Raw genomic sequence first — 14,747 nt, 5'->3', positions numbered from 1 at the left:
CAATTCATTGATCTGTGCTTTCTGCTTCATTTTTTGATCTTTGAGGTAAAAGTGTCATGAAGCCTTCATGTATTCTGCCCAAGTGATGAGTATGACCAGGAAAGCTGATGACCTGTGAGAGCACTGACTTACATTTGGATTGTGCTTCTCAGTTTACAGTAGCTTCACAAAAGTGACATCCTTTTTGTGGTAGAGGATATAGAGATTCAACAGTCAACAGTAGTGATTTATCCCATGACATTCTGCATGATAGCAGAACTGTGTCTTCCAACTCCAAACCCAAGTGACCTCACACTTTGAAGTGAAAGAGTGAATGCTTTCTCTAAGAATAATCAATATATTTGAAATTATGTATACTCCTCATTCAGTAAATTATGACATTGGTATAATTTTTATTTTGTTATAACATAAAAGACTATCTTTTTATCTTTGCCCTCCAGTGCTAAGGCTTTGTATACTTAACAGATACATTAGGGAGCGATGATTTAATAATCTTTGGATTTCTAATTTTTTTGTTGTTGCACAAAAGTGCTGTATTGAGTTCAGATTCAGTATTTCTCTTATGTTACTATTCATTAATTTGAATTTCTTGAAACAGCTTACTTAAAAAACTGTATCCATTATGTAAGAAGCCTTAGAGGACAGCCATAAACTTGAGTTTTCATATATCAGTTTCTAAACATTACAGCAGTAGTCAGCATCTGGCACAGTGTCTTCCACATAATAGGCATTCAGTCAGTACTTGTTGAATTAGTAAATGGCCATTCACATGTAAAGTGTAGTCTTTACTTTGAGACCAAAGTGAATTTTTAAAAATTGCTACAAATTAGTAAGAGTCTTTCCATAAACTCAAATGGTTTAATCTCATACTTTAGACTTGAGAGTTCATAACTTAATAGCGCTAACATAATTATTGGTAACACTTGTTAATCTCTAGAATTAATTATGTATTTATAGAAAGATGTAAAGTAATTTGTGATATTTAGCATTTCAGTAGAGTAAACCTAATTTGTTTCTGCTAGAGAACCCAGAAATCTTTGGGCAAAATTAATGTTATTACTGACAATCATTGTTCTAGGGATTTATATATCTTCCTAATTAAAAAAAAAAAATTGTTGTTAGCCTTTTCGTTTGACAGTATAAATAATTGTGTTTTCCTTTCCCACATGATGATTGGTGAACACATAGTTAATCACAGCATTTAAAAACTTAGTTTCTGTTGTTATTTTTCCCTATAGAATACTTTATCCTGTTGAAGTTTAGACTCTGCTGAATATACTGATTAAATGAGTTGTGTGAAAAAGTAGGGAGAAAGAGACAGTATGACTTGTTTCCTTTATTTTAGAAACTTTTTCTAACAGCTAGGCAAAACATTGTTTCCCTTCGCTTTCATGGATTCTGTTTTGTTCCAGAATTACTTATGTGCCTGCAGAACATTTGGAAGAGTTCAAAATAAGCTTGGGACAACAATCGGGAAGAATGATGGCATTGGACATTTTTTCTTCATACACTGGCAGGTGAGTGAAACATTAAATCTGATACAATAAATGATATAGCAAGTCGTAGAGGATTTAGAATTCAGAGTCAGGGAGGACTAGAACAAAAAAAAAGCCTGAATCCTTTTCCTCTTTCAAGATTTTAAAAAATATTCTTCCCTTACCCTCAATAATGTAACTAATTATTATATAGTATGGAAAATTTGAGAAATATATAAATATTCAAATCAGTAAAACAGTATTTAGTTCTACCACACAGTGTAGCACTTTTAACATATTAAGTTTTGATAATTTGCCCCAAATGAGTATCATTTCATTAATTTCTTAGAACCTAAGAAATTATATGATTTTTTTACTTTTTCATAAATATTATCAAATATCTTTAGAAATGTTATTTATTCTTTTATTAACATGCATACGAATTCAGAAACTTTTTTTTTCTTTTTCAAGGCAGAGTCTCACTCTTGCTCAGGCTAGAGTACAGTGGTGCCATCATGGTTCACTTCAGCCTCTACCTCCTGGGTTAATGCAACCTCCCACCTCAGCCTCCCAGGTAGATGGGATTATAGGTGTGTGTCACCACATTGGGCTAATTTTTGTATTTTTTGTAGAGATAGGGTTTGCTCACGTTGTTGTGGCTGGTCTCAAACTCCTGAGCTTAAGCAGTCTGCCCACTTTGGCCTCTCAAAGTTCTGGGATTCACAGGTGTGCACCACCATACCTAGACCAGAAACATTTTAAATCATAATTTTCTTACTCTCTTGGAGAATGTTGAGCTGAACCTGTTAGCATCTATACATGTTAGGAAACGATGTTTGGCTTTTTAAAGGCGCTTGATGCACAGTGTATTGAGCCTTTAAATAATATAGGGAACGTTTTCTTTTTTCTTAGGAAAGGCAAGAACTGGGTTTTGATGCTGCTGCTGACTGAGTCAAGATCAGGGAGATGAATAATGTCGTATTGCTTTTCCTTAGAGAATGTACCATTTTATACTCTCAGCTGTGGGCCTGTGTTTTTCAGTTGTGCTGGCAACTAAGTACCAAGTTTCTTGTAAGCATGTGGTAGAGCAGAAATGGCCTTGCAAGCACTTTGAGGTCTTCTCAGAAGAGTTCTACCATTCTTTTTTTTTTGAGATGGAGCTTTGCTCTTGTTGCCCAGGCTGGAGTGCAATGGCGTGATCTTGGCTCACTGCAACATTTGCCTCCTAGGTTCAAGTGATTCTCCTGCCTCAGCTTCCTGAGTAGCTGGGATTATAGGCACCAGCCACCATGCCCAGCTAATTTTTTGTGTTTTTAGTAGAGATGAAGTTTCACCATTTTGGCCAGGCTGGTCTTGAACTCCTGACTTTGTGATCCCCTATCCCCCTACCTCAGCCTCCCAAAGTGCTGGTATTACAAGCATGAGCCACCATGCCCAGCCATGTTCTACTGTTCTTTAGAGGATGTCAGAATGTCCTAGAACACTATGGTCTCCAGTGACCTTGCATTCATTATGATCTTTACTGCTTCCTCCGCAAATTACACATGTCCACAGAATACAGAAAGTGTCAGGGAAAGGGAAGGTACGCTATTTGTATAATAAAGGGAAGGAATGGCAGGGTCCTTGGGGCCTCATGAATATTATGGGAAAAGGAGTATAATTGTCCCTCAATGTCTGTTGGGGATTCATTTCAGGACTCCCCATGGATACCAAAATCCACAGATGCTCAATCCCTTATACAAAATGGTACAGTATTCACATATAGCCTATGCACATTCTCCCATATACTTCAAATCATCTCTAGATTACTTATAATACCTAATACAGTGTAAGGCTATGTAAATAGTGATTATACTGTGTGTGTATTTTTTTAATAATGACAAGAAAGAAAGTACATGTTCAGTACAGATGCAGCCATCTATTTTTTTTCTCAAATATTTTTGGTCTGCTATTAGTTTAATCCATGGATGTGGGACCCAAAAATATGAGGGATAGAGGAGGCAACTGTGTTTACTTTATACTGCACGAAGGTCAGCCACCCTCCAGGATTTCTATTGTAGGGTTAATGGCGTGAGCTGATTCTAGTTTCCTAGTGCATCCTGTCAAACTGGTAAAGTCAATTATTTCAATGTCCCTCTGAAATGTGTGTCACGTGACTTACTTAAAGAAAACACCAGGTAACATCTTAGTCCTGTTAAGTTCTATGGCCTTAAAATACTCACAAGATATTAGAAAGAAAGCCACTTTGAGCACTGTGCTTCCTTCAAGCACAGAAAAGCGTATAGCCCGGATTGTTCTATGCTCTAACCAGCTGCTTCACTGCAGAGAAAGTATATTTTCTATTGATACCAGAATGCTTAAAATAGAACTAAGGGATCCGCATTTTCGGTAGAAGAATCTGAAGCAGAGAAAGGTTCAGTAACTTTCCCACAACTAATAAATGCCAGAGCCAAGCGTAGAATATAATCAGACTCCATGTTCTTACCATTGGATCCAAAGAAGGAATTGCACAAGTCTACAAAGCATGTGCCATATAAAAATATGTGGCAGCATAGCATGGCAGTTAAGAACTCAGGTTTTATGGTAAGATGACCTCAATCCAAATCTCAACTATGCTGCATTACCATGTGACTTTCTGCCAGTTACTTTACCTGGTACATATATACAGATATAAAGAGATCTAGTTATTATAGTGGATAAAATCTTGTTGGTATTCAGTGCGTTAATACAGCAGAAAAGTAGTTGATTGTCTTCTTTCTTGGCTGAGTGCATGCAGGAAGACATGAAACTTGAGTCCCTGACACTCTAAGATGAGTAAACAATAATCACATGTAGAGGAACATATTTGGGTTATCGAAAAGATTCAAGATTATAGAATAATCTGAAGAGACTGGGGTCCTTGGATTAGATTATTCTGGATATTTATCTTATATCTAAAAAGGAAGAAGCAAGATGCAATGTGGCTAGAACGATTCTGAGTAGCTCCCACTGCTTGGGCTTTAGGACTAAGGACCTCCCCCATACCTTGGCTATCACTGAATATTTTAAGGACACTTTCTAGGTTCTAATTCTTGTCTGCTTCCCTTAAGAAGTATTCTGTGTCTTGGCCCACTGGATGGGGTGAAGCTGTACCATAAGCATTTCACTTAATTTTTCAGAAATGGAAAGAAAAGCATTGGTCCCTCCTTAGGAAAAGAGATACTGAACTCTTGGCAAACTTGATGAGAAATTCCCTTAGGACAGGGGTCAGGGCTGTGCATACATGCTTACAACCTACATGGTACTTCTAGCTTCTTGCATATTATAGAAATTTAAGAAATGCTTGTTCATTGGATTTTCTTTACAAACCTGGTATTTATTCCATTTTTCCTATTTCTTTCCCTTATTCTCTCATGTTTCATCAGGAAAGAAACAGACTAAACAAGAATCTTAGTGTTCAATTCTACACTATGATAAGTTGATTCTAATGCAAGATTTAAATTTTGTTTGGTTAGGTTTTTCTTTCCTCCTGATGTAAAAATATTTTATACTTATTGCCACATACGGTGAAAATATAGAGTAGTTCTCCATTTTTAGCTAAACCAACAGTAGAGTACATATAAGATAATCTTGCATATTGTACTAGGATTTGGGGGTACTCATTGCATAATTCTTTAACCAGAGACATTCCAGAATTACCAGAGCGAGAAGAGGGAGAGGGCGAAGAAAGTGAACTTCAAAACCCAGCATACAGCAATTGGAATCAGCCCAGACGGTAAGGACTATTTCTGTCTTCTGCCTAGTCAATGGATATATAGTGTTGAAAGAGAAGCAGGTGTAGTTTCAAGTACTGGATTTCAGCTTCCTTCTTGTCCCTTTGGGTAAGTTGTTTAATACTTCTAACCCATCAGTTTTTCATGTATACAGTGGAGAGAATAATGCATATCACATAGGGTTAAAACTAACATATATATGCAGAGATCTGGCACATAGTAGGGACTGAATGAAAGAAAATTATGCATAGATAGTTGGAATGGATAATACATTCTGTAGAGTTTGATCTTAGATATACCAAAAGTATTCATTAAAATTTTATCTAGCATTTGTAGAAACTAGATATGCAAACATATGCACATCTATCCCAGAGCCCAAATACAATTAAAAAAAAAAATCCCACCAAGCTTTCTATGGTGCTGCCTACATTGAAAACAGGTATAAGTGCTAGATTTGTGGCAGAAAATATATTCTGAGGTGTTATGTGTCTTATTTATTTGTGGATGGAGGTAGAAATAAGTTAAATGAAACTGTTTTGTAGCATATAGTCATAGTGATAAACTTGAATTTTTTAGGAGGACAGTAATCACAGGAAAATAAGATGCATTGGTCAGTTTTGGTAACAATATTATGAAAGGAAAAGTAGTTTTTAGAAGGTGATGTGATTTGGCTCTGTGTCCCCACCCAAATCTCGTAGCTCTCATAATTCCCACGTTATGGGAGGGACCCTGTGGGAAATGATTGAATTATGGAGGTGTGTCTTTTCCTTGCTGTTCTCCTGAAAGTAAATGGGTCTCATCAGACCTGATGGTTTTAAAAACGAGAGTTGCCCTGCACAAGCCCTTTTATTTGCCTGCTGCCATCCACGTAAGATGTGACTTGCCCCTCTTTACCTTCTGCCATGATTGTCAGGCCTCCCCAGCCAATGTGGAACTGTAAGTCCAGTAACTTTCTCCTTTTGCAGATTACTCAGTCTTGGATATTTCTTTATCAGCACCATGAAAATGGGTTAATATAGAAGGCAATCAAAATGATTGGTGTCAGTAAGAGCCATGTGAGAATTTTTGACTCTGATACTTTCTAAAACAAGTTTCTTCATCTCTGCTGGGTCTCTGCTACTTTATCTGTTAAATGGGATTAATAATGGAATCTTTTTGAATTTAGAGGAGAATTCAGTGTCATCTAAAATCCTTAGCATAGTGCCTGGCAAATAGTGAGTCAGTGGTTGGCTTTGTCTAATATCAGGCGTCCCCAAACTTTTTACACAGGGGGCCAGTTCACTGTCCCTCAGACCATTGGAGGGCCGCCACATACTGTGCTCCTCTCACTGACCACCAATGAAAGAGGTGCCCCTTCTTGAAGTGCGGCAGGGGGCCGGATAAATGGCCTCAGGGGGCCGCATGCGGCCTGCGGGCCGTAGTTTGGGGACGCCTGGTCTTTATTGATACAATATTGGTCACTGGTACCTGAGCAAAGAGAAAACACTATATACAGGAATCATTATGAAATTTTCTTATGAGAAAGAAGAGCATAACGCCTGGAATGGAAAATTTTTATGCCTTTCTCCTTTTAACTTTCATGTAATTCTAAGATGGCTAACAACCTTACATAAAGAATATGTCCAAAGTTTCCATAAATCCTTCTAAGAAGTACTCTGAATTCACTAATGTAGTGCTTCCCCTACATGCACTAAGCTACTTCTAGAGGAAGTTCATAAAACATGAGAAGAAGAAAGCCTAATGGAATAACCAGAGCTTTTAATGAATTAGGAGTTAGTGTTGTGAACATCCTTCATAGCATTAGAAATGTGATGGGACAATCATACATGAAAACAACAGAAATTTGTATGAAAATCAAGAATACTTGTTAGCAAAATGTAAGTTTTAAGATTGTAAAATAGGCTGTATTTCATTTTGCATGTGGTTTTCATTTTACACAGTTGATATTGTACTACCACATGTATTATTTTCCATTTTGCTTAATTTTTCTCTCAATTCTTATGTTTTGTAAATCTATCAAGCTTGATACTTAAAGATCTAATTTATTCAATTTAGTTGTTGTGTTGCATGTCAATATATGATACCATAGTTTATTCATTGTCAGATTCATAGTTAACAGTTATTTGCTATTATAATAATTCTGTGCAATAAATATATTTATATATACTTACACGTGAAAATTTATGCAGGAAATATATCCAGATGTGGAATTGCTGGCCTGTAAGTTTATATGCATTTTTTACTTTCAGTTTGTCAAATTGCTTTTTAAGGTTGCTATACTTTTTTTTTTAAGGTTGCTATAACTTTTTTTTTTTTAAGACAGAGTCTCTCTTTTGCCAGACTGGAGCTGGAGTGCAGTAGCACAATCTCAGTTCATTGCAGCCTCCGCCTCCCAGGTTCAAGCAATTCTGCCTCAACCTGTCTAGTAGCTGGGACTACAGGCGTGCACTACCATGCCTGGCTAATTTTGGTATTTTAGTAGAGACAGGATTTCACCATGTTGGCCAGGATGGTCTCAATCTCCTGACCTCGTGATCTGCCTGCCTCAGCCTCCCAAAGTGCTGGGATCACAGGCATGAGCCACCATGCCTGGCCACTGATGTTTTTTATATTACTCAGGAAGTCATAAGAATCACTTTATAATTTACACCAACCATATAGAGCCCTTGGAAACATTTTCTTTCCTTCTTTCTTTTCTTTTCTTTTTTTTTCTTTTTAACTAAAGAGTTAAGGAGTCCTACATATGTATTCTGGATTGTTAAATATGTACACTTGGCTGAACTTACTATATGTGCAATGTACTATATGTACAATGGCTAAACTTACTACTTTGCTACTTTGCCATAGGATCTGCTTTAAGAAAACAGGGAAGGGACAGTTGTAGTGGCTCATGCTTGTAATCCCAGCACTTAGGGACACTGGAGTGGGAAGATTACTGAGCCTAGGTGTTCCTGAGCCCAGGATGTTGAGGTGGGAAGTCAAGGCTGCAGTGAACCATGATCACGGCATTGCACTCTAGCCTGGGCTGCAGAACGAGACCCTGTCTCAGAACAAAAATGAAAACAAACAAACAAAAACCAGGGAAAGATGGTGGATGTTGGTTCTTTTCTATCACAGAATTTCTGGAGTAAGAGAAAACAACGGTATTTTAACTAGTTTATTAATGAAGGTTTTGTAAGATCAAGGATCATGGTAAGGTTCTTTCAAACTAAACAGGTAGAGTTTCTAGAGTTACAGATTTACAGTCAAGAAAAAGAGTTACTGGCCACAGGAAGATGTTCCTCAGCATCTGCTTTCATTTTACCTGGTTCCCGTCCTTTCCTCTGTGGTGCTCTTTCATCCTCAGCCTCTTCTTATCTCAGTCATTTTTCAGGAGTCCTTACTTCAACCTTTTCTCTTCTCTGGGAGTACCTTAAATGTCAGTGTTAAGGACATGTTTGACAATACTGTCTTATCCTACTTAATGTTCAACATTGTCTTCCTTTGTGCAGCACAGAGCAGATTTCAGGGTCTCATCATCTCCTTAAAGTTCTGTTTGGTATGTTTTCCTCCAGCAACCTGAGCTTTGACTCATCCTGGCCAAAGACCTCATTGCAGATTTCCTTACTCTTTCTTACATCCTGCTTTTTTCACAAGATGTATGTGCTTTAAATATACTCAATAGCTCTTATAGCTGTTTGTAGTTACTACATTAGAGTTCATGTCTTTATTTTGTGAGTATGGGAAATGTATTCAAGGCAGAGGAATTAGCAAGCTCCAAGGCCCCAAGGTAGGAGCATGCCAGATGATGTGGTAGCTTGAGTGGAGAGAAGAAAGTACAGAGCCCATGGCAGGTGTATTAGTCTGTTTTCATGCCACAGATAAAGACATACCCGAGCCTGGGCAACTGACAAAAGCAAGAGGTTTAATGGACTCACAGTTCCATGTAACTGGGGAGGACTCATAATCATGGTGGAAGATGAAGGGTACATCTCACATGGTGGCAGACCAGAGAAGAGAGCCTGGTACAGGAAAAGTCCCCTCTATAAAACCATCAGATGTCATGAGACTGACTTACTATCATGAGAACAGCACAGGAAAGACCTGCCCCCATGATTCAGTTACCTCCTACTGGGTCCTACAATATGTAGGAAATTTGGGAGCTACAATTTAAATTGAGATTTGGATGAGGACACAGCCAAACCGTATCAGCAGATGAGGTTAGGGAAGTAGTGAGAGAATCATATCCTGTAGGATTTTGTCAATCACTGCTCTTCATGTCCTGACTGTTAGTGACCAGGTCTGCCTTGGCAAGAGTGACTTATCTTTCTACAAAGGTGAATTCCTGCCATGGTGTATGCAGGAGTGTTCTTTCCCTTGCTTAGGTTGCTAAGCTTAGAAACTACTATCTGTTTAATAGTAGCTGAATTTTTTGATTGCTTCATATATGTAATACTGAGATCGTGTAAAATCATCTTTTTACACTGGTATGTGCCCCAGCCTGGAGTATGAGTCCAGTTTTACTGATAACATCATTTTCAGAAATGAGTTAATATATTTTCAGATTCTATAGGACACATAGTGAGAAGGTATTTTAAACTATCTTGTTTTACTACTAGTAAAACCTTAATAAATTGAGCAAAGTAATATTTATAAGAAGTAACATATATGACATTTTATTCCATTGTGTTAAAATATTTTTATTATTATTTTAAGCCAGCTTAATCATTTTTATGTGTACAGTTCAGTGGCATTAAGTACATTCACATTGCTATGCAATCACCTCCACCATCTATCTATGGAACTTTTTTCATCTTGCAAAACTGAAATTCTATGCCCATTAAGTAATAATTCCCCTTTCTTCTCTCTTCCCATCCTAGGCAACCACCATTCTACTTCCTGTCTCTATGAATTTGGTACCTCTAGGTACCTCATATGAGTGAAATTAAATGACATTTGTCCTTTATTTTACTTAGATGATTTACTTCACTTAGCATAATGTCTTCAAGGTTTATTCATATTATAGCATGTTTCAGAATCCACTTCTTTTTTAAGGCTGAATAATATTTCACTAAATTGTATAGTATTTTATCTACTCATTTCTCAATAGGTAATTGGATTGCTTCTACCTCTTAGCTTCGTGAACATGGGTGTATAAATATTTCTTTGAGATGTTGCTTTGAATTCTTTTGGTTATAATACCCACAAGTGGAATTGCTGAATCATATGATAATTCTATTTTAAATTTTTGAGGAACCTATACACTCTTTACCATAGCAGCTGCATCATTTTACATTTCTACCAGTAGTATACAAGAGTTCCAAATGCTCCGCATCCTTGTTAATTTCCATATATTTTTTTAAGTAGGTAGTAGTCATCCTGTTGGATATGAGACGGTATCTTACTGTGCTTTTGATTTGTATTTCCATAATATTTAGTGATGTTAAACATATTTTCATGTACTTATGGGCCATTTATATTTCTTCTGTAGAAAAGTGACTTTTCAAGACATTTGCCCATGTTTTACACCACTTGTTTATTTTTTTTTTTTGAGATTTAGAATTTCCCTTTGTATTCAGCATATGAATTATCAGATACATGATTAGCAAATATTTTTTTTCCTTCTGTGGTTTGCTTTTGTATCCTATTGATAGTATCATTTAATGAACAAAAGTTTTTAATTTTGATAAAGTACATTTTGTCTATTTTTTCTTTTGTTCTCTGTACCTTTGGTGTTATATGTAAGAAATCATTGCCAAATCCAGTATAATGAGGCTTTTTCTCATTTTGTGTTTTTTCCTAAGAGTTGAAAATTTTATTTATTTTCTAGGGTTGAACTCTGGAGAGAACCAAGCAAATCCTTAGGCATCAGCATTGTTGGTGGACGAGGAATGGGAAGTCGTTTAAGCAACGGTGAAGTGATGAGGGGCATTTTCATCAAACATGTTCTGGAAGATAGTCCAGCTGGCAAAAATGGAACCTTGAAACCTGGAGATAGAATAGTGGAGGTACCCTTCAGTGAATTTTCTGTGCTAAAATTTTTTACCTGCTCCATCCTTTGTACTAAGGAAATTGTCATCTTCATACTAGTTACTCAACCCAGCATTAGAGTAAAATATGTATGTGGTTAAAGTAGTTCTTCCTTGTTTATTTTCATGCATAATTTTCTCTTATGTATATAATGACAGATAATATGTCTTGATACAGAGACTGATGTTTGGAGATAAAGCCAACCATTTAAAAAAATTGGCTCCAAAATAAAATAATTATGTTCTGTTTGAAAGAACAAAGCACAATTCTTAGGGAAAAAATTTGAATTAAGATTATATAGACATACAATGTATATATATATGCACACACACAAAATGTAGATATAATTTAAGTTATTAATGATATTTTATTTCAAGAAGTACTTTATTATTATCATTTCATTGCAGATAAACTTTGTTGGATGAGCTTCTTTTTTTTTTCAAGTGCATCTTTTTTAGTAAAATATTTAATGCTGAGACCTCAATTACTTTTCATGTAATTCCTTCTCAGTCGAAGCCAGGATCTCTCTCCTTTTCAGTGCTGTGTTCATTCATCAATGAAGGCTCCATGTGTGTGCCTGTGTGCATGTGTGTGCACATGTATGTGTATTTTGTTGTGTGTTAGAAGCATGTACTTAAGTTGTGCCTAATCTCTTAATTCAAAGCAAAGTTCAGTATTTTAAATAGATTCTCCTCTCATAAGTCACTCACTCATTTACTCAACAAATATTCCAGGAACAGCTGTTGCATTCCAGGTGCTATAACAGGCTCTGGGCATCCCACAGTAAACAAGCCACTGTGCTTGCCTGCCAAGTGGGACAGACTTGACAAGTAATCAAGTCACTTCAGAATAGTGTGATAAATTATTTGATCAGGATAAGCATAATTTTATTTAAAAGCATAGAGAAAGGAGTACCTGACTCAGATTTTCTGAGTTTTCAGGATTTACAGAGTAGACTAAAAGAGACAACTTCTGAATAAAGACAATTTTATTACTCTTATAATGACCATTAAATTTACTTTATACAAATGACTCTCATTTTCTAAACCCATATAACTTACCTTTGGAATGTTTTGTGTAGAAGAAATTATAACATATCAACCATGACTTTAAAATGAATGCTTTGATGATTGGTTGATTTATTACTTCATTGACTTACTGTCTTTAAGAGCCAAAGGTGGAAGCACATTGGGACCTGAGATAAAACAGGGGCCATGTCCTTTTTTTTTTTTTTTTTTTTTTTTTTTTGATGACCATTTATAAGGAAGAATGATAGGCTTTTTCTCTACCCTGCATTCTTTCATTAGGTATCTTAGACCCCTTTTAAGGAACTTTAGTTAGGATACTACCTAAAATTTTAAATTTTGGATTATCACTAAGAAGTTTATTTTATTTATACCTCACTATTAAATCCTTTTGACCTAAATAGAAAGAGAGCTATTTATATTATTTTCTAGAAAGGAATGGTCATAATTTGCTCTCAAATTTTGTTTAAATTGTATTTAAAAAGTTAAAGCTCCCCTTTTACATGGAAAAGAAAGGACTTTTTTTTGTGTTGTGAAATAACTGTATGCAGTTTAGCAGTGACTTGTGCCATATGTGCAGGGACTTTTCTAGTGTGTAGGAAGCCTTAGGCCTCTGTAATCCTGAGGATTCTAAAGCGTGTCTCTGCTAAGAGTTTCTCAAAATGTATGTAGACTAGGTGAGTGCATATCTGCAGATTATTCTCTGAGAATGGTACTTTGGATTTGAGCAAAGATAATTAACATCCTGTTAAATTTTTCCACGAATGGAATATATAGTAGACATATGGTAGATGTGAATACTGACTTTTGTTCTACAAAAAAGCTATTAGAAGCTATTTTAATACGCACAAAGAATGTTTTCATCTAAGTATCAACCTAAGGGAGGTTTTTTTCTAAATTTATGTAGTTCTTTTAAAGGTGCTAATGTTCTGTGCAAACATCTAATAATGTTCTTTTCTAGAATTGTGTCCACTCTGAGTTTACCGTTTTGTGTATGTATCATAACATGGTAGTTAGAAATGGTAAAATGATAACATCCTATAGTTTTCTGAAAGGATTAGCATTTGGCCTTTTAAGCTATTTTTGTTCTTATTCAGATAGTGTATAAGCTGAGCTGATCATTACTCAGGCAAACCATAATCAATAAAATTTACAAAATAACTTTAATTCTCAAACTATGTAAGAATTACTAACAATAAACACAATTTCTTAGCTTTCAGCTCCTATCATATCTACTGCAATGATTCTTTTGCAAAACTAACCTTATCATTATCTGATTTTTCTGGGCATCAGAATTTTGTTTTGAACTTCAATCTTCCCTACAGAGAGAATTATACAAGGCATCACCCTTTCCCACACCACTTTATAATGGATTAGAAGAAAATCATTACAATGACTCATGATGAAGACAGTGCTGCCAGATAGTTCCCTCATATTATTTCATTAATGATACTGATTTATTAATTTGAAGGAGCAGTTGAGCAATGTAAGGAATGCAGAGGAAGAGCCTTCATTTCAATTGATTATGACTTGAACTGACAATTAGAGACAGAGATCTGTGTCCAAAGCAAGGGACCACAAGTTAGCTGGATAGACGGAAAGTTCTGCAGCTTTACAAATAGTCTCAATTATTTTTGATATTAAAACAGATTTTCTAGTAGTCTAATCAAGGATCCCTAAAACTCTATATCCACACATTTTTTTTGTTGTTCTATAGATTCTTGAAATGTTAAGCTGAGGCCTTCCATTGCAGGTGGATGGAATGGACCTCAGAGATGCAAGCCATGAACAAGCTGTGGAAGCCATTCGGAAAGCAGGCAACCCTGTAGTCTTTATGGTACAGAGCATTATAAACAGACCAAGGGTAAGCGAACACAAAGGGCAAGGTAGGCATATCCAAACAGTGTTCAACTTGGAATCTAATGTATCAAGGGCCAAGTTGTCTATATAAGGAAAAATAGTTACTTTTAAATCTCAGACTTGTTAAAAGTTTGTTTTGCTTTGTCAAAAATTGAGTTGTGCTGGAAGTCCCTTCCACCATGTTTAATAAAGACTTCTGAGGTCTGTTGAATATACACAGAAGTAGGGTTTATCAGTAGCTCTAGGTATCTAGATGGTTAATTGTTAGTATTCATTTCAGTCACAAAATACACAAGTTATCAAAAGGAATGTGGTATCATGATTCAAGTTAATTATCTGTGATCTCTAGCGGAGCCCCTTAGAAGCAAAAGAAATGACATTTTCTTTTTAAATGTATTCTCTAGACAGAATCTCCTGTTTATGCAATCCCATGATTATCTGTGAATGATCTTTCATGTATTTGTGTATCCCACTGAATGTTAAATTCACACAGAGTAGATTTGGTTTGTTTACAAGTGATTTCATAGTTGTTATACTCTAGCCACAATCACTGAGTAGCTCTTCATCACTGTATAGCTGTATTGGTGGACAGAAACCTACCCACTCATTTGCCGTCAGTCATCACA

At 36.0% G+C, this 14,747-nt stretch overlaps 1 protein-coding gene across 11 annotated transcripts in view; it reads left to right on the top strand.

Moving 5' to 3' along the window:
- The window catches only part of MPDZ (multiple PDZ domain crumbs cell polarity complex component), a 176,494-nt gene that overhangs the window by 117,412 nt on the left and 44,335 nt on the right, over positions 1-14,747 (top strand). For 9 of the 11 annotated variants that reach the window (XM_074394831.1, XM_074394833.1, XM_074394835.1 and 6 more), the window contains 4 exons: positions 1,413-1,517; positions 5,137-5,229; positions 11,037-11,214; positions 14,015-14,125. In XM_074394831.1, the coding sequence (XP_074250932.1) occupies positions 1,413-1,517; positions 5,137-5,229; positions 11,037-11,214; positions 14,015-14,125 (487 nt within the window). The remainder of the gene's footprint in view (positions 1-1,412; positions 1,518-5,136; positions 5,230-11,036; positions 11,215-14,014; positions 14,126-14,747) is intronic. The other 2 variants (XM_074394836.1, XM_039475056.2) reach the window with 1 other exon arrangement.

This window comes from Saimiri boliviensis, chromosome 2 (genome assembly GCF_048565385.1).
Source record: "Saimiri boliviensis isolate mSaiBol1 chromosome 2, mSaiBol1.pri, whole genome shotgun sequence".
Classification (NCBI taxonomy): Eukaryota; Metazoa; Chordata; class Mammalia; order Primates; family Cebidae; genus Saimiri; species Saimiri boliviensis.
Note: the sequence above shows the minus strand (reverse complement) of the source record. Positions and strands in the feature narration are given on the sequence as shown.